Here is a 25439-nt window from a genome sequence, read left to right as displayed (position 1 = left end):
AATAAACGGTTAATTATTATTATTATTATTATTATTATTATTACACACACACCCACATCACCACCTTACACATGTGTGGAAAATAATAATAACATCAGTAATCATTAGCATTACACTAAATATTTCCCCTGGAGTTTTATCATAGTTTTTAGAAAAGTTTGGTTGTCAGCCCAGGTTGGTAATTTACGAGTTTCGGAAAATAGTGTTGGAACGAAATTACTCGCTCGGAATTACAGTGTGTTAGGGGGGCCTCAGATTCACCCAAATTTGTACAGTGTAATTTTTACTCCCGGGTGAAGGTGTTAGACCGTGCCTGACTGGTTTAATTAACTTACGACACAAAGATGATCCTCAAATATTCGTAAAGTTAGAGTTTCCTTAATAGATGATGGATGACCTCTCTAAATGGGTCACTTTAGCTATGACACTCACGGACACATACGCATGCATACACACCACACCCACACCACCACACTCCACCACACCACCACACTCCACCACACCACCACACTCCACACACACTTTACTCTCAGTGGTAAAAGGTGTGTGAAAAATAAGCCATTGTATATTTTGGTCAATAGTTGGTAGGTGGCAGGAGACCGGAGGAGGGAACGAAAGGGGCGTGTGAGGAGGAGGAAGAGAGGAGAAGAGGGGTGAAAGGAGGAGGAAGAGAGGAGAAGAGGGGTGAAGGGTATAAGGAAGAGGAGGAGGGTGGTATAAGGGGAGGAGGAGGAAGAGAAGGAGGGGGGGGTTGAAGGAGAAGAGGAGGAGGTGGAGCAGGAGGAGGAGGAGCAGGAAGAGAAGGAGGGGGTTGAAGGAGGAGAAGAGGAGGAAAAGAATGGTACGAGAGGAGGAAGAGGGAAGGAAAATAATGTGCGGTAATAGAAACAGTCCACACACACACACACACACACACACACACACACTGGCTGTACCAAATGCCTTCAGTAGTCTCGCTTATAAACAACTATTGTATTATGTATCACCAAATGTGTTGAGAAATGTTAAAAGAGACGATGGTTGTGGAAACTGGGACACACTCAGTAAATCTCTACTTCACTTTAACACCCCGTGTCTCTCTCTCTCTCTCTCTCTCTCTCTCTCTCTCTCTCTCTCTCTCTCTCTCTCTCTCTCTCTCTCTCTCTCCCATTTTTTCCTATTTTTCTCTTCTGTTTTTTCTCTCTCTTTCTCTCTGCCGTTTTCTCTCTCTTGCTTCCCACTCCCTCCTTTCTCTTCCTTCTCCTTTTTCTCTCATTCTCCTTCCCTTTCTCTCATTCTCCCTCCTTCTCTTCTCTTTCTCTCTAGCTAAGAGTTCCAGAAGAATAATCTCAGCGATTTGAGATACTGTGTCTGTGTGTGTGTGGCAGAGAGAGAGACTTTTGAATTGGCGTCATGAAATCTTTACCATGTGCAATAAAGTGCACTGAACTTTGCCTCTCCACACATAGCCCCTAGCTGACACTGGCTGACCTTATTGCAGCTGACAGACTGACACACGGTCCCTAGCTGACCTCCACTAGTTGACTGAGTGATACACGATCCCTAGCTGACACTGGCTGACCTTATTGCAGCTGACAGACTAACACACCGATCCCTTGCTGACATTACCAGACCTGTACCAGCTGACAGACAGACACAAAGACAACCCTCTAACTCTGTCTGACCATATAACCGCTGACAGGTCACAGACAGATGCTTGCTATCACTGCCTTTCCCTACAGAAACTGACAGCCAAACAGACAAGCTACTATAACACCAATCTAGCGCCATAGACAAGCTATCTACGGCATCTGTCTGTCTTTATACCAGTTGACAGGAGGAAGGGTTGGGTAGACAGGGCGTTTTTATCGTAGTTGACAGACAGAACGACAAACATTATCAGTGACTTTTTCTTACAGACTCAACACTATCTTGTACCAGGACGAGTGAGGAGGAGGGCGATAGGCTTAAGAAATGAGGGAGAAACAGAAGGAAGAGATAGGGAGGAGAGGGAGGGGGAGGAAGAGAAGAGACAATTAAAGGGAGAGAGAGGAGAGGAGGTAACTAACAGGAGAAGGAGGAAGAGAAGAAGATGAGAGAAGAGGAGAAAGAAGGGGAACCAGTAGAGAAGATCCCTTGAAGTAGGTGAGCGAAGGGTTCTTAAGTTACCCCCTTAATATTTTTTTTTTACTGATCAGCCGTTTTCTGAGAGTCACCCCTCAGTTGGGTTGATGGTCTCTCTCTCTCTCTCTCTCTCTCTCTCTCTCTCTCTCTCTCTCCTCCATTACCCTATCACATGCTGCCAAGGTTTCACAAAATATCTCACCACCACTACCTACCACCACTACCTACCACCACTACCTACCACCACTACCACCACCACTACTACCACCACCACTACCACCACCACTACTACCACCTACCACCACTATCATTTATGTCGTTAGAAAAAAAAAGTAAAACAAATCCTAAATAAAAGAGATAGAACAAGATAGGAAAAAAAAAGCATGAAAAAGACAATAAACTTTTGTATAAATCTCTGTAACGGTGGAAGGAAAAAAAGTAAATAAAAGACTCGCAGAAAATAAAAGCCAGATGGATCAACACAAGAAAAAAAAAGCATTAAAAAAGATACGGGGCTTTTTTTTCCCTATAGGTCGAGATAATAAAATTGGTCAGAAAAATAAATATAATAATTGGAAAAAAAATTAAATAAAAATAAAAGAGGAAAAAATAAAATAAAATGAGAGAAAATAATGTGAGATAAAATAGAGGAAATAAAGCGATTTTTATAGCAGTGAATCTCAAATCTGGAGCATTTTACGTTTAGAGATTTGCCTAAGATGGGGCTTTTAAAATACCCTGGGTCTTGGATATATGTGTGTGTGTAGTGTGTGTGCGTATTTTTACTTAAGCACACACACACACAGACTAGTATACATAGACAAACACACACACACACCTAAAACATTCTCCAACACACACACACAAAACACCAGCAAATAAACATTGTCAATAAGTTACCACACTAAGCATGACGGCCTTTCATATTTAACAAAACATTCTCTCTAACAAATAAGAAAATAAAACTGGAGCTACACGTTAGTAATGAATTCTAGATATAATATTACTGTATGTTGTGTAGTGTCTGATTAATGCGTTTGGTGCTGTCAGAGTAAGTAACAATTATAATTATTTTTATCACGGTATATTTACGACACAGTTACATATTCAACCACTATTTTGTTTTTATACACAAGAAAAAAAACACTTCTCTAATTACATAGGAATAATGAGGTGGTTTTTTTTTCATATACAAGTTTTTTTTCTGGTTCATGTTGTATAGTTTGTGTGGTGAGTTTTTTTCAGCACATAAACGGCGCAATTAGTTCATCTCTGGGTAAATATTTCATAATTGTGCTGAAAGAATAAAAAAAGTATTTATTTGTATGAAAAACAAACACAAACACTCTAATGAGCCCATAAATAACACTTTTATATTACAAAACTACATTATTGTATTGTATTAAACTGTTTGCGGTAAAATATATCAAAACTGAATCACAGAAGTTTAATTTTCCCTCGTACATGAATCGCTTGTAACTTGAAATACGAGATAAATTCTGACTATTTAACTTAATCTAATAGAAAAAAAGTCATTAAAAAAACTAACTATACAAAATTGCGTTGAAAAAACATAACACAACGGTCGAAGGTTTTTGACAACCCTAACGAGACAACGGAAGTCACAGTGTTCATTCTGAAATTCATCGATCACCCCAAGTACAGATATTTTTTGGAGTGACGACAAGAATATTATTAAATTTATATTAAAATTCTACAGTAATGACCTTAAGGTTGGTTAGGTTAGGTTTTAGGACAGTTGGCAATCGATTCTCTCTCTCTCTCTCTTTTCTCATACATACATATATGCATACAGGCAGACATAATAACGGTTGCCCTTTGTGTAACGAGGATGGCCAGACCAAGGGCCACCTAGGCGTGAATTTGTTTAGGTGTAGAAGCTGTCGCCAACACAACAACCACACCCTGAGTTAACGAGCTGCATGACCCAGTGTTTAAGGTGTAGAAGCTGTCACCAACACAACAACCACACCCTGAGTTAACGAGCTGCATGACCCAGTGTTTAAGGTGTAGAAGCTGTCACCAACACAACAACCACACCCTAAGTTAACGAGCTGCATGACCCAGTGTTTGAGGTGTAGAAGCTGTCGCCAACACAACAACCACACCCTGAGTTAACGAGCTGCATGACCAGTGTTTAAGGTGTAGAAGCTGTCACCAACACAACAACCACACCCTGAGTTAACGAGCTGCATGACCCAGTGTTTAAGGTGTAGAAGCTGTCGCCAACACAACAACCACACCCTGAGTTAACGAGCTACATGACCCAGTGTTTAAGGTGTAGAAGCTGTCACCAACACAACAACCACACCCTGAGTTAACGAGCTGCATGACCCAGTGTTTAAGGTGTAGAAGCTGCTTGCCAAACACAACAACCACACCCTGAGTTCGAGCTACATGACCCAGTGTTTAAGGTGTAGAAGCTGTCGCCAACACAACAACCACACCCTAAGTTAACGAGCTGCATGGCCCAGTGTTTAAGATGTAGAAGCTGTCACCAACACAACGACCACACCCTGAGTTAACGAGCTGCATGACCCAGTGTTTAAGGTGTAGAAGCTGTCGCCAACACAACAACCACACCCTGAGTTCACGAGCTACATGACCCAGTGTTTAAGGTGTAGAAGCTGTCGCCAACACAACAACCACACCCTAAGTTAACGAGCTGCATGACCCAGTGTTTAAGGTGTAGAAGCTGTCACCAACACAACAACCACACCCTAAGTTAACGAGCTACATGACCCAGTGTTTATGTGAAGCTGCCACAACAACCACACCCCTGAAACGAGCTGCATGACCCTGAAAAAGTCACATATCCGAGAAGACCGGACAATCGCCAATCAATTAGCTAACCATTACCCCGGAATACGATCTGCAAATCGATTAACATCCAGGTTCGCAATTAATGTCGGTACTCAGGTGGTGTAAGGCGCCACCTGTCAGTACTCAGGTGGTGTAAGGCGCCACCTGTCAGTACTCAGGTGGTGTAAGGCGCCACCTGTCAGTACTCAGGTGGTGTAAGGCGCCACCTGTCAGTACTCAGGTGGTGTAAGGCGCCACCTGTCAGTACTGAGCCATCTGTCTACCTGATATAAAATACCAAATTTTGACTCTTGGGGGAAAATATAATTTGTGTTTATTTGTATGTTTTGTGATGATGGGGCATCGACCCCAATTGATGAAGTGATTAAAACTAAATCTTACTTTCATTACAATCACTACACTCTCAACACACTTTACAAAACACGAGAGAAAATGCAAACTTTCTTAAGTAACTCGAAACACGCCAATAAACTTTATCAACCACAATTTACTTATAATCCACTTGAAGAATGATACTTAAATAAGCCTCAGTATAATACTTTAACAGGATGTTTCTACTGGTTTATGATTTGTGATTTATGCAAGACACACGAGAGAGAAGGCGAGAGCGACGTCTACCCTCTACCACGTCACAGAACACACTGACACACGTGGGGTGCGCGAGCGAGGGTGAGGCTGTGGGTGGAGGTGCAGTCGGGTCGTCCTCCTTCCCTCACTTGTCTTCCACCCACACCTCCTCCTCCTCCTCCTCCTTTTCATTTCCTTCCCCAATTTACTTTGCTTTTTATTTTCTTCTTATCTACATTTCTTCCTCACCTCCTCCTCACACCCCACCACCAAAAAACACAGATTAAACCGATTTTCAAATGTCATGTTGCTTTATGTGGAACGAGGAATCCGATATTGGTGTCGTCTGATTCCCACACACTTGAAATCGTGATGTTCAATGACGTCCCAACCAAACCAAAACCTAACTCCAACTCCAAACCAAACCAAACCAAACCTAAACGATCTGAATCTAACTGAATTTGGACTTGACCTGATTTAAAATAACTAACCTAACCTGAGCTAAAGAATGATGCTTTTACAACAATGTTAAGATATGTTGGAAATACAAAAAAGTAAAAAGAGTTAGAGTTAGGGGTAGGTAGGTAGTTATGGTATCAGGAGGAAGGTTAGGTTTGAATTTAATCACCATAAGAAACAAGAATGCCGGGGGGAGGGGGTGAGGGCCTATAACCCCCACCATGACCTAACAACTTGTAAACAATCTTAGGGTAATTACGACTAAACTACCTTATTATTAGTATTAATTTCCTCTATTACCTCCCGGTGATGAGAGAGGAGGTGTGCGGTGGGTCAGGAGGCACAACACTCGAGTGATGTTCTAAGAGTCGTTGGTTCGAGTGATCAAAGGTCAAGTGGTGAATGATGTAAAGAGAAAAGTAAGTGGTGTGTGTCTGAGGTGAGAGAGAGAGAGAGAGAGAGAGAGGCGTCTGGAGGAAGAGAAGGAGTGCAGATGGTGGCAGGTGTCAGGAGGGAGAGAGATAGCAAGGTGTGACTGACACTTCATTAACGTTCCTGATGGTTGTTGATGTTCATATGGACTGGCCGGGCACGTGTTGTCAACGCATCTACCTCAAGGACACACGTTCGAAGGTCTCCATGTACAGTCACTTCAAAGTACGTGTTTCATACCGAATGAATCAAGAATTAAAATTAAATGAGATGATACAACGCCACCTGTGGTTGAGATCCTGAACTACATGCACCATTAACCAGTGAACATTCTTAGTTAAAATGTCCCTTACCTGAGGAAGTTATAGTGAAGTAACTCCCTACACCGTGTTATAGTAAAGTATTAACTCACTACACCGTGTTATAGTGAAGTATTAACTCACTACACCGTGTTATAGTGAACTGTTAATTCACTACACCGTGTTATAGTGAAGTATTAACTCACTACACCGTGTTATAGTGAACTGTTAACTCACTACACCGTGTTATAGTGAACTGTTAACTCACTACACCGTGTTATAGTGAAGTATTAACTCACTACACCGTGTTATAGTGAACTGTTAACTCACTACACCGTGTTATAGTGAACTGTTAACTCACTACACCGTGTTATAGTGAAGTATTAACTCACTACACCGTGTTATAGTGAACTGTTAACTCACTACACCGTGTTATAGTGAACTGTTAACTCACTGTTATAGTGAACTGTTAACTCACTACACCGTGTTATAGTGAAGTATTAACTCACTACACCGTGTTATAGTGAACTGTTAACTCACTACACCGTGTTATAGTGACTGTTAACTCACTACACCGTGTTATAGTGAAGTATTAACTCATCACACCGTGTTATAGTGAACTGTTAACTCACTACACTGTGTTACAGTGACAACAATCGCCTTATGTTTGATTAACGGCAGCAGGGGGCGAAAACGGAAACTGGGGGGAGGGGAGGAGGGGAGGAGATGCAGGGGAAGGAGGGGGAGGAGGGGGAGGAGAAGGGGGGAAGGGAAGAGGAGGGAAAGGGAGGAGGAGGAGGGAGGGGAGGGGAAGCAGGAGAGGGGAGGGGTAGGGAGGGGGAGAAGAAGAAGGAGGAGGAGGAAGAAGTAGGGGAGGAGGAAGAGGAGGAGGAAGAGGAGTAGGAGGAGAAAGGGGAGGAGGAGGAGGAGGAGGAAGAGGAGGAGGAGGAGGAAGAGGGGGAGGGGAGCCGTATACAACTCTACATCCCGACAAATCGTAAAATTAAACATAGAATAGATATCGTAAAACCAATCTGTAAAGTCCCTATCGTGGGAGGCTATCGTAAGAAGGTGGTATTAATCATCTCGTGTTGTGGTCTGGTATAACAAGACTTACAGATATACCATAAATAATGAACCAAACTCACCAACAACTACAACAACTGATAACACTACTCACTGTTAAAGTCAATAAACCCACGAGACGAATACCCCCACACACAATGAATCACTTGCTTGCTTGTTTGGGGACTTGTGGCCACTTCGAACATTGAGGCACATGAATTTCTCGACAGAACAGCAGATGACCCTACACACACACCTCCGGATGGTCCACTGACTGTCAGGGCTCAGTGCTGCCGCTTACGGTAGTTCTCACCGGCCAGTTGCAATACGTCACATAAGAGAAAACGTCTAAAATTATTGAGTAACTGAATTAAACAGTGGAAATATATAGAAAACATTCAAAGACGATATTTATTGATATTGAAATACGTTTTATTTTGGTACGGAATAAAAAAGAAGTCGTAATAAGGTTTAGAAAAAAGTAAATTTGTAACAAAATGTGCATATATTTTCCCATTTTGTAATGAAATACAAAGGTAATATACACAATGACATATACAGTACTTGGTATTTACAATTAATCATTATAATTTTTTACAAACCGAATCCAATTTTCACTTGACTGGTATGAAACACATCCTCCACATTTGTGAGCCAGTTCAGACGAAATGATTAGAGATGTTAAAGTCTGCATAGAAAGAACATTACTTTACTTAGTTTTGGTCAGATTCACCTTGGAAAAGATTCTTTCTACATCAACATTTGATGTGGGCAAAAACAATATCTTCAGAGCAAACTATGGGAGCTCACGGAAATATGGTTCACCAAAATCATCTTTCATACTTTAAATTTCCTAGTAGAGTAGCTCTGCATTTCTGAAAGCAAGTGCTACTGCTCATGACGCCCAGAGCCCCACTGAATCACTCACGTCATGCCTTTTTCACCAGTACGTACACCCCAACACTAGATGACATCAAGAAGGCTTTTTATGCCGACCTCAACAGAGTGCTAACCTCTATCCCCAGAGAAGACAAGGTTGTGCTCCTTGGTGACTTCAATGCCAGAGTTGGCAGAGATGCTGACATTTGGCAGAGAATCATAGGGAGAAATGGACTAGGCAAGTGTAATCCAAACGGCCTACTTCTCCTCAGCAAGTGTACTGCACTGCACTATCACCAATACCTTGTTAAGGCAGGCCGACAAGTTCAAGGGTTCGTGGCAACTCCCATGATCCAAACACTGGCATCTCATTGATTACATCATTGTCAGAGAAAAAGATAGCCGAGATGTTCTCATCCCCCAAGCCATGATGGGTCTGACCACTGCGACACTGATCCTCAGCTAGTCAGAGTCAATATCTCACTTCACGTTGCCCCAAAACGGCGAAGGCAACAAGAAGCCTCCAGAAGAGGTTTTAATACTAAGCATCTGGATGATCCAGCAATAGCACATGCTTTCAGAGAGCAGCTCGAACATGAGTTGATAAAACAACCTGACAACAAACAGCTGAAATCCTAATGCCAAATGGGATATTCTAGATACTGTCATGACAAAAACCTGCAGAGAGACCCTCGGCCAGATCGAAAGAATACACCAGGACTGGTTTGATGAAAATGACCCAACAATCAATGTACTCATCGATGATAAACGAGCTGCTTTAACCTACTGGTAGAACAACCTTCAGTCTTGGACCAAAGCTGATACCTTCTGCAAGAAGAAAGCTGCGGCCCAGCACGAGATCAGCAAAAGATGCGCGAATTTTTCAATTCCACTAAAACATAATATGGACCAAACACTCATGGAGCAGCCCCCCTCCGCTCATGTGACGGTAACTCCATAATTAAAGACGATGAAGAAACCTCCTTCAGCACTGGAAAGAGCACTATCATTCGCTGCTCAACCGAAAGACCGATATGGATGTTCTGACTACCCAGCAGGTCCCTCAGCACCCAGAGCTGACCCACCTCAGCTAGCCTCCATCCCTGGATGAGGAAGCTGCTGCCATTAAACAGATGAAAAATAACAAAGCCTCTGAGCCTGATGGAATCCCAGCCTAAATGTATAAAGCAGGAGGACCTCTGGTTACCAGCCGTCTCCACTCTCTCCTGGAGAATATATGGGATAAAGGGGAAATCCCCCAAGCTTTTAAAGACGCCTCCATTGTCAATATTTATAAGAATAAGAGAGACCGGTTAGACTAAGGCAACTACCGCGGGATCTCGCTGCTGTTTGTAGCTGGCAAGATTATCACCCGAGTCCTCCTAAACAGACTACTACCGGAGGCAGAAAACTTCCTCCCAGAATCTCAGTGTTGCTTTAGACCATCACGTTGTACCACTTGTGAGGGGGGCGGTCTAGGCCTGCCACCAATGTGAGGGCGCGGGTTCCCTCTCTATCTCTACACCACCCTCATCTTACTTACTTCTCTTAGTCTTACTCTTACTCAGTTCCGTCACCTATTCTTTTGGTAACATGGACATTCTTTTGGTAACATGGTCGAGGGTCTAGGCCCGTGGGTATAGTAATTCTGGTATCAAGTCACTTGGATGGAAATAAAGGTAAAATACTGTGGGAGAAATGAATACACCTAAAGTACTATAAAAACAAGTTTATTAATATGCAATCAATGGGGAAAGATATAGTATTAATCATATAACTACCAGGCTCAACTCCTGGGCTAAGTGCAAACTCAGTTCCTACATTCTTACTCTTAAATAATTAAACTAGCATATACAGGGGTCCACTACCCAACATGGGATAATTATTTCCACCTAATTATCCCTAACATACATGTCACAACCCTCTCTGTGGACATACACTTCCAAGGAGTAACCCAGGGTAGAGCACTGGGGCTCACACGACTGCTGTTATTGTGGGGGTAGCCAGACACATGGCGGGTCTGGCCCAACGAAGCCATGGGGCACATTAATCAGGCCACATCGGTGCCATCGTTTCATATATGATCCCGGCTGGTTATTTACTACATCCGAGGCCGTTGTTGGATGGTTGCAAGAATCACAATGGGATCTGGAGAAATATTGAAGCAGCGTCAGAGAACATGACAACACAAACAAACTCTCTTGTCTAGACGACAGACGTATTTACGTTATATTACTTCTACACTGGGTGAATGACAATTCAACTGTTAAATCATGAACACTGGTGAACACTGATAGTCACTACAATCGACTGAATTAACTGAATGGCTACACACAAAAACATACCTGGAGAAATATGGGAGCAGCGTCAGAGCACGCTCTCCCTGGCTTGACTTTAGTATATATACCCCTGAGTTGCCAGTGATCGCTACTCACGCAATGACAATAATTACAAACAAACTAACTGTTACTCATTCAAAGATGACCCTCAGTTGACAAAGGTCTGACGAATTACTTGAGTTGATTTAAACAGACTAATTCAAGATTGAGCTTCCTAGGAGAAAGTGGAATAACAACGCATTAACAACTGTGTTCGAAGGCGGGACTTACTGGGAGGGATCACGAGGGTAAACACGCTCCTTCTAGGGGATTAGCTAACTCACTCATGTTTTGCGGGCGTGGAGTTTAATAAGAATCATTAGTTAAATAGATCAGCAGTCAACGTGACCATGACACACTGACATGATCTTTCTGCCTGGGTGTCTGCCATTGTGAGGCAACTCCACGATGACATGAATGAAAGTGTCCTGCACAATGGCACCCAGTCTGAGTTCTTCCCCATCCAAAAGGGGGTAGAACAAGGATGTGTATTGGGTACTGGCACCAACTCTCCTTTATATTTTCTTGGCTGCCTTCCTTACTCGTGCCAGTGCCAATTTAGCCAGCTGGGTGGACATTGAGTACCGGGTGAAGGGTCTTTTTAACACAAGATGACTCCAGGCAAGAACAAAGGTTTTGGCAGCTTCCATTACTGAACTTCAGTATGCAGACGACCTCACCCTTGTCACTCACTCTGAATGCGACCTACACAGATGTGTACGCACACTTCGGCCTCGAGGTGAATGTATGTAAGACTCAGATTCTCTTTCAGCCTGACCCTGGTTCAGCCACACCTCCACCCCAGCTTAACGGTACTACCCTCTCTAATGTTGACCACTTTCAGTATCTCAGCTCCTACCAGTCCACCACCGCAGACATCGATGAAGAGATTCAACATCGGATCAGATGTGCATCTCAAGTCTTTAGCAGACTCCGTACCCGTGTCTTCAGCTGTAGGGAGCTGAAATTATCTACAAAGTTACACGTATATCGAGCAGTGGTCCTCCCCACCCTGCTATATGGCAGCGAGACATGAGTTACATACAGGAGGCACCTCAAAGCACTTGAAAACTTTCACCAACGTAGTCTACGTTCCATCCTCCGAGTTCGCTGGGAAGACAAGAGAACAAATGCCAGTATTCTCGCTGACACCAACTGTAGGAGCATCGAGGCTACCATTATCCTGAACAACTACGTTGGAGTGACCATGTTACCCGCATGGACGACAGTAGACTGCCAAAGCAACTACTTTACAGTCACCTAACAAATAGTAAACGTAACGCTGGACGGCAACTGAGGAGGTATAAGGATAGTCTTAAGACAAACCTGAAAAAGTGCCTAATCGACCCCCTCACCTGGGAGACGATTACTCCACACCTTAACACTTAGAGGAGCACCACAAGAGAAGGTGTCGATACTTTCAAGTTAGCCCGACTGCATACCAAGGCAGACGAGTGCCAATGACAGAAAGATGCTGTCGCTGCCCCTCCGCTCTAGATGTAGCCCTCCACATGTGCAACATCTGTGGACGATCCTGCTGGTCCTGTATTGGCCTCTCTAGTCACCTCAGAGGTCACCGACGAAGGTGACATCCTTAATAACTCATATCATTTTGTCATAACTGGATGATTGTCATACTCGATTCCAAGTGACAGCAAAGTAGTTGTAGAAGTAGTAGAGTGTCTGTGCGTGTGTGTGTGTGATAATAATGATAGAACTTTACATCAATTAAAAGTGTCCATAATTCCTCAACCACCTTTCATACATAAAAAAAAGTAATAATTATTCTTACTGTTATGCCGAGGCTTAATTTGGTGGTATTATTTTTTCAACTACTGTAGGTACAGTATTTTGATTATTTTCTATTCCAATCAGCAGTTATTTTGGCAGGTATAGGGAGATTTTTGTGTATATATTGATGTATTACCTAAGTAAGAATTTTCTAGAATGTATTACGTACATCATTTTTGTTATGATTTACCTACGTATTGTAAGCCTACATCATTCTACAGTTCTCCAGGCATATATCATTCTGATGTGCAGTGCCTGGATGTCGCTAGAATGTTCTAGGCGTCTGAGACAAACTTCCTCCACCACTCACTGTCTTGCAAGCTTTCTTGACTACATACAGCTACTCCTCGACTTACGGCCAATTCGACTTACGACCACCCGGACATACGAATGCCACAGTCGTACAATTTTTTTTTTATTACGTATTTTCGAGTCCCGGCCTTAGTGATCGCGCTGTGAACTGACAAAATTTTTGTTGGTAATTCCCTTTAAAATGACTGGCAAGCGTAAAAGTGTGAGTTCTCGTGGTGCTGAGAAGAAAAACAGACACCCATTTTAGATTTTCTATGTAATATTTTCGTATTTTTGACTTACGACCTGGTTGTCGGTCCCTAACCCCATCGTAAGTCGGGGACTGACTGTATACCGCCAAATGGAAAAACGATAAACGTCTGTGGCTGTCACCTTCACTGACTTCACCAAAGTATTTGACCTAGTCGATCACAATTTAATCATCAACAAAGCTATCGACCTCGGGTTTCGAAGAAGTCTTATACCATGGCTTACAGACTTCCTAAGTCTCCACTTTTCAGTCACTCACCTGTGGCGTCCCCCAAGGCACCAGGACAGGACCGCTCTGCTTCCTTATGCTTATCAATGATGCCCTATGAGAAACCCCTGCTGGCTGAAAATATGTCGACGACTCCACCTTTGGGATCAGTGTCAACAACTCGGCTCTCGACTATACCGCCCTCCAGGATTTATCGAACAGTTTCCAAAATTGAGCCACCAACAACCAAGTCACCATCAACCAAACCAAGACCATGGTTTTGCACATCAACCTCTCCTCCGACCTTGTCCCACCCCCTTCCATTACTTTAGGTCCCAACACACTCCAGGTTGTGGACTCCACTAAGCTCCTCGACGTCACTATAGATAAACTAATTTAGAAAACACACGCCAGTGAAATTGTCAAATCCTCCAGTTTTCGTCTCCACCTCCTCCGCCGACTCAAGTCCCTCGGAGTTCTTGCCCCCGAGCTCCTCAGTGTTTACTCAACATTCATACTTCCCAAGCTCACCTATGCCTCCCTGCCTGGTCTTCCTCCCTAAATGCCACACAAAGTAAACACCTAGAAAAAGTGCAAAAGAGGGCATGCAAGATTATTCTCTCCCCTTCCTACTGCACATATTAAGAAGCGCTCAACACACTGACCCTCTCGGCTCTTTCTGACCATCACCACGACCTCATCTGCACATTTCAGGGGACGTTAAAGACGTAAATATGACTTCACTCAGAGCATATCAACTACGTTACGGTAACACTTGCACAATCAACTATTAATTGGGTCAAATCACTTAAAGAAGGGCGAATTACAACACAGTGGAATGGCCTACCTGTATGGGTGAAGGGACGGCACTTACTAACCGTAGAAATGCCCGCGGCACCTTCACTCAAAATAGGCCAGGGAGCCCACCTACTTCTATTTCGATGAATTAATTTACTGTACACTCTGACGTTGAAACTGAAACTCAGTTTCATTCCCTACTATTATCCTCACTAACAATGCTCTGGCTGAGCTATCAAAAGCAAAATTAAATTGATTACAAAGGGTTGGATGGCAACAGGTCCCAACATACAGCGTCTGCTACGAAATCCGCGGATTATATTCAAAGTTCCCTTTAGACAAAGACGGGGAAACAGAGAAAACGGGGGACATTTCCACAGGGGGACTCGGAAGGTTTTGTGGACGTTTGAGCGTAATATGAATCCTTAAGGTTTTCAGGTTAGCCGTTATCACGATCATGACAGTGAGATATCTACTGCTTCTGTATAAATGACCTGGCCGCTGGTAACCAGCGGTTGAGGTTAGGAAGCGGTGAAGGGGGTTCATAACAACACTGAATTTTGGAATTTTGGGGAGATTTTGGCAATACGTGTACAGGGAAATACTGTATTAAGTGTTATTACATCTGGTACCAGTCACTTGCACACTTACTGTATGAAATGGTGTAGTAAAATCTTAGCTGTGTATAGGATTCACTTCAATAACTCTCCTCCTTTAGTTGATAATCTCTTTCCTTTCTCTTCGCTACAATGTTGCTTCATTCTCTCTCTCTTACATGTATTTTAACGGGCAATGTTCCGTGGATTTGGCATCCTGTGTACCGCCGGCAAGGTCGTTAGCTCGTAACACTCGTCTTGCCCGCGGTGCCCACCGTTTCTCTGTGGATGTCGGTCACACTATAATAACCCATTACAGTACCTCCTTCTTTCCTCACACAGCCAAACTGTGGAATGCTCTGCCTTCTTGTGTTTCCATACTTATACAATCTGTCTCACTTTAAAAAACTGGTTTTCCGGCATCTTCGTGGTGTAGATTAACACAGTATACAGTAATGTTTTTCTTCTCTATATTAATTTCTTTCTGTTCTTATTTCCCCCCAGGCCCCGTTGTGGGTCGTTCGACCTGTGCCCGAGTGGGCTATTTCCCGTAAAAAGAAAATTATTCTGTGCTTTACTTGGGAAGACATAATGATTTACAATAAAAAAAACTGCATATTAATGAAAGAAACACATTTTATTACTGTATTTTCATGGTACAGTATCAGTATATTCAATATACTGTATCAACTACATAATGAGTATTTGCACCAAATTCTGGTTAAAACACTTTACAGTATAAATGAAAAACATAACTGAATTGATTATAAAATTCACAGAAGTTACTTTCATATCCCAATACTTTATTTATTTATCAGTGAGAAGCTTTAATAAGGTATTAAGCTCAGACTAACCTTATCCTTTGAACACTTGGCTCATCACTCTGTACTAGTTCATGAAAGATATCCACACTACAATACAATATTTCTTTACTGATCAGTGGCAAAGAGGGTAAAGTACAGTGTATAGTGGAATACACGCCAGCAATGAAAATAGCTACCGGTATACTTCTGAAAAAATTGTAACACATTTTTCTTTTTATTAAACATAAACATTTTGTTTCAGACTGTGTACATAAAACAATGAACTGTATTTATTTTATAAAAGAAATGTTTAATAACTAAACTTTTTATGCTGTAACTCAGCTTACAGATAGTGATTCATTATTTTATCCCGAGAAACAACATTCAACCACAATACATTCACAAATATTTAACTTAACTTAATTCTACAATCTAATCCTTAATGTTTCTCACACTGCTTATGTGCTGCTTATGGTGTCTCTGAAAACATCATCTTTTATTTATTTTCTAAATTTCAACCATCTGCCCATTTAGTTAAATGACATTAATTCATTCTATTACTGTACTGTGAGAGATGCGCTCTACTACGGTACAGTACCGTATAAGTCGACCCCCCTTGGTCATAGAAGTAAACCTACCGTATAAGTCGGTCACCCCCCTTGGTCATAGAAGTAAACCTACATAAGTCGATTGGTCATAGAAGTAAACGTATAAGTCGACCCCCCTTGGTCATAGAAGTAAACCTACAGTATAAGTCGACCCCCCTTGGTCATAGAAGTAAACCTACAGTATAAGTCGACCCCCCTTGGTCATAGAAGTAAACCTACAGTATAAGTCGACCCCTTGGTCATAGAAGTAAACCTACAGATAAGTCGACCCCCCTTGGTCAAGAAGTAAACCTACCGTATAAGTCGACCCCCTTGGTCATAGAAGTAAACCTACAGTATAAGTCGACCCCCTTGGTCATAGAAGTAAACCTACAGTATAAGTCGACCCCTTGGTCATAGAAGTAAACCTACAGTATAAGGCCCGGTCATAGAAGTACCGATAATAAGTCGACCCCCCTTGGTCATAGAAGTAAACCTACCGTATAGGTCGACCCCCCTTGGTCATAGAAGTAAACCTACAGTATAAGTCGATCCCCCTTGGTCAGAGAAGTAAACCTACAGTATAAGTGGACTCCCCAACTCCAGCAGCTGTCAAGTGTTGTGAAGGACCAAGTGAACCATCAACAGAGGCAAACAAGCCACTCTATACATGACGTCATTAGTGACTGACCCAACATTCACAACAACACTAAACCCAGTTGACTTCCAGCTCATTCCACCACAGTCCACACAGTCAGCAATAACAAAAGGTGTTTAAATAAAACTACTGAGAAAAACTTTATTTCATCCATAACAGAAATAGAACAATTACTGTATATTAAAGGTAAATGTGAAGGTTGTAATACAAAATACTCTCACTTACGGTCATGATTTTAGAGGTCATCATTTTATACCCCTCTTACAAGTCGACCCCCTAACTTTGGACACTAAAAATTTGGCTTCAAAGGTCGACTTATACGCCGCCGTATACGGTACTGTACTCCCCTTCCACAACAAGGCCTCAAGAATACACCTGATATACCCTGTTGCTTCTCATGAAACATCATCATCCAGTATCATGTAATAATAATAATAATAATAATAATAATAATAATAATAATAATAATAATAATAATAATAATAATAATAATAATAATAATAATAATAATAATAATAATAATAATAATAATAACAATAATAATAATAATAAAGAAATACAGTACAAAAATAAAAAAAATAAAAAAAGGTCAATCGTGAGAAACAATATACAGGTACAGTATGTATGTTGTGTTGTCAATCGTGAGAAACAAGACCCTGCAATTGTGTGTAAATGAGGTAGAAAGTCAGATCATCAACCTGGTCACATATGGCAGCAGGGTCTACCATTAGACAACACATTATGCTTCCTCCTTGTTTGGAAGCTGCCTATTACAGTGATACAACAGTAGATACAAATATTCTAAGTAGTGAAGAATAACAAAAGCAAAATTTTGTTTCCTATAAAACTATCCTTAAACTGCACTGTACAGTATGTAGCTCATGGCCAACTTTGAAACTAAAGAAAATCAAATTAAAATTTTACCAATCACTGAATTGCTATTAAAATGGTAGAGGACAATATAAATTAGGATCTTACTGATCACATCCTTAAAAAAAACAATTGTTCTAAGCACATTAGTTAGTTGTAAATATACTGTACAAGTCACCAGACGAGGATTACTTGCATCACACTTATACAGTATTAAAGACATCAACTTGGACAATTTTATTTGTCAACCAATTTTCATGATTTTTATATATGTTATGTCCATACTGTAATGTTAGTTATGAGTAATAAAAATAAAGATATACTAAATCAATAGAATTATCAAAGTTTCTTCTATATTACTGGCAAGTGAGTTCACACATGAGTGCTAGATTAGAGTTGACCTAAAGACATCAACAAAACTGATGGAATATTGCTACAGTAACACCTTCCTCTATATTCACACTAGATTCATGAATGAATTTCAAATTTGACAGTCTGATTTTTAGGAAACAAACATGAAATATCAAATTTTGGGGTAGAATATGAATGTCTAACCGCCACATACATCCTTGTTCATCAGTAAACTTCATCATATATGTATGGAGATTATTTTTTATACGACATGTATACTAGAAGCATTAAAACGTGTTTGCAATTGCAATTATGATAGTCAACACTGATTTATCCTTAGGGCTTGCTCAGGGCACCCACCCCTTCTCACGATGATTCCAGTAATACCCGTGAGTATTGTTCACGCCTTGCGGATTCCCTACACTTCTTGAATGCAAAACGTGGGCAATCCCTATAGGGAACCTCAAGCTAAATGATCTTGAATGCGGCCTTAAGTTTCAAGCATTTTGACCAGGCACTTTGTTATAAAATACAGTACAGTACAGTACAGTACTGTATATCAAAATTTCAAGAAATTACAATTTGATATTTCTATGCCATCTGATGAATAATTATCATGCAAATTATTTGTGTGATAGTCATCAACATAATTAACGAATTGTTGGAATTATTTTTATATTTTTTTATATTTAGTGAGTTTTTTCATACTAAATTCAACTTCTCCTAATTTATTCTTTTTAATAACGAAAAAGTACGACCAACAAATTCTTTTTATTTCCTTGCACTTTCAAATGAGACTATATTCTTGAAAACCTGCCCATAAATGGTGGAGAAATACAGTAAACTCTCGATAACTTGGAAGTTCATATAACTCAGCATGGATGTGGTCTCGGAATGTATTAGTATAATTCAGGAAATGCCAAGATATTTAAAATTATTTGGGAAAATCTTGACATATCTGGCCACCTGCATCACCTACCATACCTCTGTGTCACCTACCATAACTCTGTGTCACCTACCATGCCTCTGTGTCACCTACCATGCCTCTGTGTCACCTACCATACCTCTGTGTCACCTACCATACTCTGTGTCACCTACCATGCCTCTGTGTCACCTACCATACCTCTGTGTTACCTACCATACCTCTGAGTCACCTACCATGCCTCTACCTACCATGCCTCTGTGTCACCTACCATACCTCTGTGTCACCTACCATACCTCTGTGTACCTACCATACCTCTGAGTCACCTACCATGCCTCTGCGCCACCTACCATACCTCTGTGTCACCTACCTTACCTCTGTGTCACCTACCATACCTCTGAGTCACCTACCATGCCTCTGCGTCACCTACCATACCTCTGTGTCACCTACCATACCTCTGTGTCACCTACCATACCTCTGTGTTACCTACCATGATGCTTCATTCTTCGCCCACAATGCTGGTCAGTGTTACTTTTTTACACTTAGTTATTACACGTACAATCAAAGACAAAAGTCGTGTCGTGGTTTTGTCCGAAGATTAAATATAACTCTTGAAACAATATGAGAGCCCCCTACCACAAGGCAGAGCACACCCCTTCGGCATATGTTTCCACCAAGTTTCACGACAAAACTTTTTAGTCCTTCATTGTACACATACTGTATATGGGTCGATAGTTTTTTTTATTGTTGTAGGAGGGGGAAGTGCCTCAATAAGTTGGAATTTGGGATAACTCGACAAGGCCAGAGCCCCATTTGCCAAGTTATCGAGGGTTTACTGCATCTGAAAATGCTATAAAAACCCTATTTTGAGTAAGTGCGCTGCAGTGAGGGCTGCGGCGAGCAATGAATCTTATGTCTGATCGCTTCAACAGTTGAAAGCGTACTGACTTCTCCAGCAAGCCCAGCACCTCCTCCATCCTCCCTCCCTCTCTCCACATCATAGTAACATAACAGAAAGATGCCAGATAGCACCAGAGAAAACTGAAGTAAGTTACTAAAGGTTGTTGACACATGTCAGACTGACCTTGAGCACACATGTGAGGGTAGGGGGGAAGGGGGGCATTTAACTGTCCACATATAATTACCAAATATCCATAAATAACTTTGATATTGTGGGAGTAGTTACTGGAAGGGCGAACAAAGCTCCGAGATTTATTTTTTAATACTTTTCAATCACTTCGCCTCATGTGGTTTCTTAAATAGACTGCAACTGTGATTTACTTTTGTTTTCATCGACACACAGGTCCTGCGGTGATTTACAAGACCTTTCTCCAGAGCAAAAAAGGTTCCACAACCATTGCACACTTTAAGATTACTCAAAGCAGCTCTATACCTATTTAATATCGGACTCTTATTCTTGAAGGAGGATTCAGTCTTGTTGATGACGGCCAAATCCCCCTTTAATCCAAAAAAAGAAGAGCGTTGTGTACGAGAACCTGTGCGTGCTGGACCGCTTGATGACGGCACCTCTGGACTCTCACGAACCAAGTGTAGTAAACCATCCTTATTACTTGTTGTGGACGGTTGGATGCATCTGCTTGTACCTGGCAGTGTCGGTACAGATGAGGTTCTGTTGGTTGAAGCATCGCTGGACTGTGCAGTGCTAAAGCTGTTTCTGGCTACTGTTGCTACAGGCAATGAACGTAATGTTACTGTTGACACTTTCTGAGGTGGTATTACTATTGAATTTGGAGTTAACATCACTGTTGACCTTGTAGTTGGCATCACTGTTGACCTTGTAGTTGGAATCACTGTTGACCTTGTAGTTGGCATCACTGTTGACCTTGTAGTTGGCATCACTGTTGACCTTGTAGTTGGCATCACTGTTGATCTTGTAGTTGGCATCACTGTTGACCTTGTAGTTGGCATCACTGTTGACCTTGTAGTTGGCATCACTGTTGACCTTGTAGTTGGCATCACTGTTGATTTTGTAGTTGGCATCACTGTTGATTGTGAAGTTAGCATCACTGTTGATTTTGTAGTTGACAACACTGTTGATATCGTAGTTGGTATCACTGTTGGCTTTGTAGGCACTATTCCTGTTGAGGTTTTTCTAGGTGTTAATTCTGTTTTGTTTAATTGTATTTTAGTTGAAGAATCTGGTGCCCCAATGCCACAACAGAGGTCAGGGTGCCATCTGGGGAAGGTATCTCCTGAAGGGTCCCATCTGGGGAAAACACCACAAGTTACTTTATCATGACTTGTATTGTGTGATCTATCAACACTATCTGTCATGTGCTGTAACTCAAGGCAGTGTTTTGTTCCAACTTTCTTCTTTTCTGGGGAGTTTTGGGTGATCCTCCAAGGTTGACAGACTTCAGTTAAATCTTGACCGAGTTTCATTATATGTGCTAAACTATAGACAGAATTGGTATCTGGCGGTTCTCGAAGACATTGTTGAATTCCTGGCATGTACTCATCATCACTCGCCCCTTCACCATCTCCAAACATTCCTGTCATAATAGCCAATATTTCGTCCTCAGTCATTGTCAAAGAGGCGGAAGGAGGATTTTTATGTAAATTGAATACTTTATCTGAAGAATGAGCACTAGAGATAATGCTCAGAACATTATTTCCCTGTGTGGATTTACCTAGGACGTTCAGTGGAAGAGTATGTGAGTTGTTATTCTTCACCAGTGAGAGCTTTACAGGAGCTGTGAGTTTTGACTCTTTATCTACCTCTCTGTACATTACTTTATCCTTTTCCTGCAATGTGATGTTACCAGGTGTGGATGATACTTGGTTTAATTCAAAGGCCTCTGTCAAATTTTTCTTACCTTTAGAGCTTTTATCTGTACAAGAAAATATAACTGACAGTAATTCTGTGGCCTGTACATCTGTGCGTACACTTTCTTTACAGACCTCATTTAAAGCCTTCACCTTCTTAGATTTATAAGTGTTGGTGAATTTTCCTTTGCTAGTTTTACGGTATAAGAGAGGTATTTTCGCATACGTTTTACTCCTGAGAAACAGAGACAAAGGTGGTTTCCTTGTTCTCCAGTTTTGTTGGAGTGTTCCTTCTGAAGACTGACTACCTGACTGCTCCACCTACAAACAAAACAAAACAAATAAGAAATAATAAGAAATAAAGAATTGCTACAACAATCCATCTCTGGTACAACAGCTAGAGTTCAAAGTTTATGTAAATAAGGGTACAGTACTTAAGCACAAAAATTAACATAACCTGTATAGTTTTAATTAAAAAGACATAAACATAGTAATCGCCCCGTTAGTTGGAATAATGGGTGCAGTGTTTCCGGGTACCTATCGAGAAGAATTTTCTCATCTCGGGGAAAAATTGCACATCTACATAATTTTTCCAGGCATTGGTGAATGTTTCCGCGTCCAAACTACACATCTGGCGCAGAGTATCATTGCTATGGAGGCTTATCTGCAGTCGGACAGCCACAGAACGGTATTTATTTATGCAAAAATGGAAAAACGCGAACAAAATCTAGTTAGTACAGAGGAAAGTTCATGTGACTGTGGTAGCACTCAGCAGCTGCATCTAAGGAGGCAGTGGTAAATGATTAATTAATAAGTACAGTACTTTATCATTAACATATACTAAGTGCTTCTATTTTTTTTATTAACAGGTAGTATGATTCTCTTATCACTCTACTGTTACATTAAGGAGCGGTCACCGGCAAAAATACTTGTGGCTAACATAAAGGTGTAGGTACTGTATGGTAATGATGGGAACTATATTTTTTTAAGGAAAAAACGTAAGAAATGTTCATACCACAGTCCGTAAGATCAGTTCTAATTAACACTCTTGGGGTTATCGTATGTAAAATTGCGTACGATATAAATTATCGCTTTAGGGTTTTCATACACAAATTTGCTTATGAAGTAAATATTAAGATAAAATAATTTTTTTTCGTATGAACTCTTAGATACGCAAGTCACATACTTGGCAACGTCGGCGCGATCTGGCAACTATGTAAACTGCAATCAAGGATACCACGCCAGTTTATCTTTGGGAACAATTTTCCGAGAAAATTTCAATTCCGGCCACCGGAGAGTTTAGGCTTGAGGGATTCTGGGTAACGGAGATATTACTGTACACAGTACAGTCTCTTCTCGACTTACGACGGCCGTGCTTGTATAAAATATTTTTCACATTACGTATTTTCGAGTCCCGAAATTAGTGATCGCACTGTGTACTGAGAAAATTTTAATTTGTAATTCCCTTTAATATGGCTGGCAAGCGTAAAAGTGAGAGTGCTCGTGGTGCCGAGAAGAAAAAGAGACACCCATTTTAGAATTTCTATGAATTATTTTCGCCTTTTCGACTTACGACCCGATCGTCGGGACGGAACCCCGCCGTAAGTCGAGGAGAGACTGTACATACAATAATGTGACCTTCTAGTATTATACTACACAGATTTAATAAAAATATATTTGATAACAATCTTTTCTTTCGGTACAATATTAGATGGTTGAGGGAGATGGGGCTGGTTAGAAGACCCTCACACAATGAAACAGTCTCCAATACACACTGGAATGTGACTTACAGTGTCTTTCCTCACTCCTTCCTTTACATAACATGTGACTTACAGTGTCTTTCCTCACTCCTTCCTTTACATAACACACACGGCATCTGAGCCACCTCTTATCTTTTATTTTCACTGAACAGAGTATCAGTGTCCAATCTGCTTTTATTATAAACAAGGCATGACCTCTTTTGCTTACCATACTTGCAGCTGGGGCATGTGCAGCAGGGGCACGAACAGCAGTAGGTGCAGCTGGATCAAGTACAGCAGTAGGTGCAGCTGGATCAAGTACAGTAGTAGGTGCAGCTGGATCAAATACAGCAGTAGGTACAGCTGGATCAGGTACTGCTTGATCAAGTACAGCAGTAGGTGCAGCTGGATCAAGTACAGCAGTAGGTGCAGCTGGATCAAATACAGCAGTAGGTACAGCTGGATCAGGTACTGCTTGATCAAGTACAGCAGTAGGTGCAGCTGGATCAAATACAGCAGTAGGTACAGCTGGAGCAGGTACTGATCGGTCAAGTACAGCAGCAGGTACAGCTGGAGCAGGTACTGATCGGTCAAGTACAGCAGTAGGTATAGTTGGATCAATTACAGCAGCAGGTACAGCTGGAGCAGGTGCAGCATTAGGTACAGCAGGGGCAGCTGAATCAAGTGCAGCACTAAGTACAATTAGATGAGGTGCACCAGTAGGCACAGCTGGGGCATGTGCAGCAGGGGCAGGAACAGCAGTAGGTGCAGCTGGATCAAGTACAGCAGTAGGTACAGCTGGATCAGGTACTGCTCGATCAAGTAGAGCAGTAGGTACAGCTGGAGAAGCATTAGGTACAGCAGGGGCAGGTGCAGCTGAATCAAGTGCAGCAGTAAGTACAATTAGATGAGGTGCAGCAGTAGGCGCAGCTGGGGTATGTGCAGGCTGAGGTATGGCTTGAGCAGCAGCAGGAATGATGTGAGGGGCGTGGTGGAGGGAGTGGCCAGATGCAGACCACTGTGAAATCTGGAAGCAAATAAGTTTGAGTCACACTGTACTAAGGCATTGTCAAGATTGAGTCACACTGTACCAAGGCATTGTCAAGTTTGAGTCACACTGTACCAAGGCATTGTCAAGTTTGAGTCACACTGTACTAAGGCATTGTCAAGTTTGAGTCACACTGTACTAAGGCATTGTCAAGATTGAGTCACACTGTACCAAGGCATTGTCAAGTTTGAGTCACACTGTACCAAGGCATTGTCAAGTTTGAGTCACACTGTACACACTGTACTAAGGCATTGTCAAGATTGAGTCACACTGTACCAAGGCATTGTCAAGTTTGAGTCACACTGTACCAAGGCATTGTCAAGTTTGAGTCACACTGTACCAAGGCATTGTCAAGTTTGAGTCACACTGTACCAAGGCATTGTCAAGTTTGAGTCACACTGTACCAAGGCATTGTCAAGTTTGAGTCACACTGTACCAAGGCATTGTCAAGTTTGAGTCACACTGTACCAAGGCATTGTCAAGTTTGAGTCACACTGTACCAAGGCATTGTCAAGTTTGAGTCACACTGTACCAAGGCATTGTCAAGTTTGTTAAAATCCAAAGCATGGACGAGACACTGACCACTTGCATGATGTGGCGAGGCTCAACATATGTGGTGTGCAGTGTTATACAAGAGCCATAATATCATGAATATATAACAACAAACAAGTATACAAACACTTCACATCACTTT

At 41.6% G+C, this 25439-nt stretch overlaps 1 protein-coding gene across 3 annotated transcripts in view; it reads right to left on the bottom strand.

The window, feature by feature from the left end:
• Positions 1-19735: 19735 nt before the first annotated feature.
• The window catches only part of LOC121862470 (signaling mucin HKR1-like), a 96901-nt gene continuing 91197 nt past the window's right edge, over positions 19736-25439 (bottom strand). For all 3 annotated transcript variants that reach the window (XM_042360771.1, XM_042360770.1, XM_042360768.1), the window contains exons 6-7: positions 23927-24724; positions 19736-22279 (exon numbers count right to left, since the gene is read on the bottom strand). In XM_042360771.1, coding sequence (XP_042216705.1) covers positions 20405-22279; positions 23927-24724 — 2673 coding nt within the window. In that variant the 3' untranslated portion in view covers positions 19736-20404. The remainder of the gene's footprint in view (positions 22280-23926; positions 24725-25439) is intronic.

Source organism: Homarus americanus, unplaced genomic scaffold (assembly GCF_018991925.1).
Source record: "Homarus americanus isolate GMGI-L3 unplaced genomic scaffold, GMGI_Hamer_2.0 scaffold31037, whole genome shotgun sequence".
Taxonomy (NCBI): domain Eukaryota; kingdom Metazoa; phylum Arthropoda; class Malacostraca; order Decapoda; family Nephropidae; genus Homarus; species Homarus americanus.
Note: the sequence above shows the minus strand (reverse complement) of the source record. Positions and strands in the feature narration are given on the sequence as shown.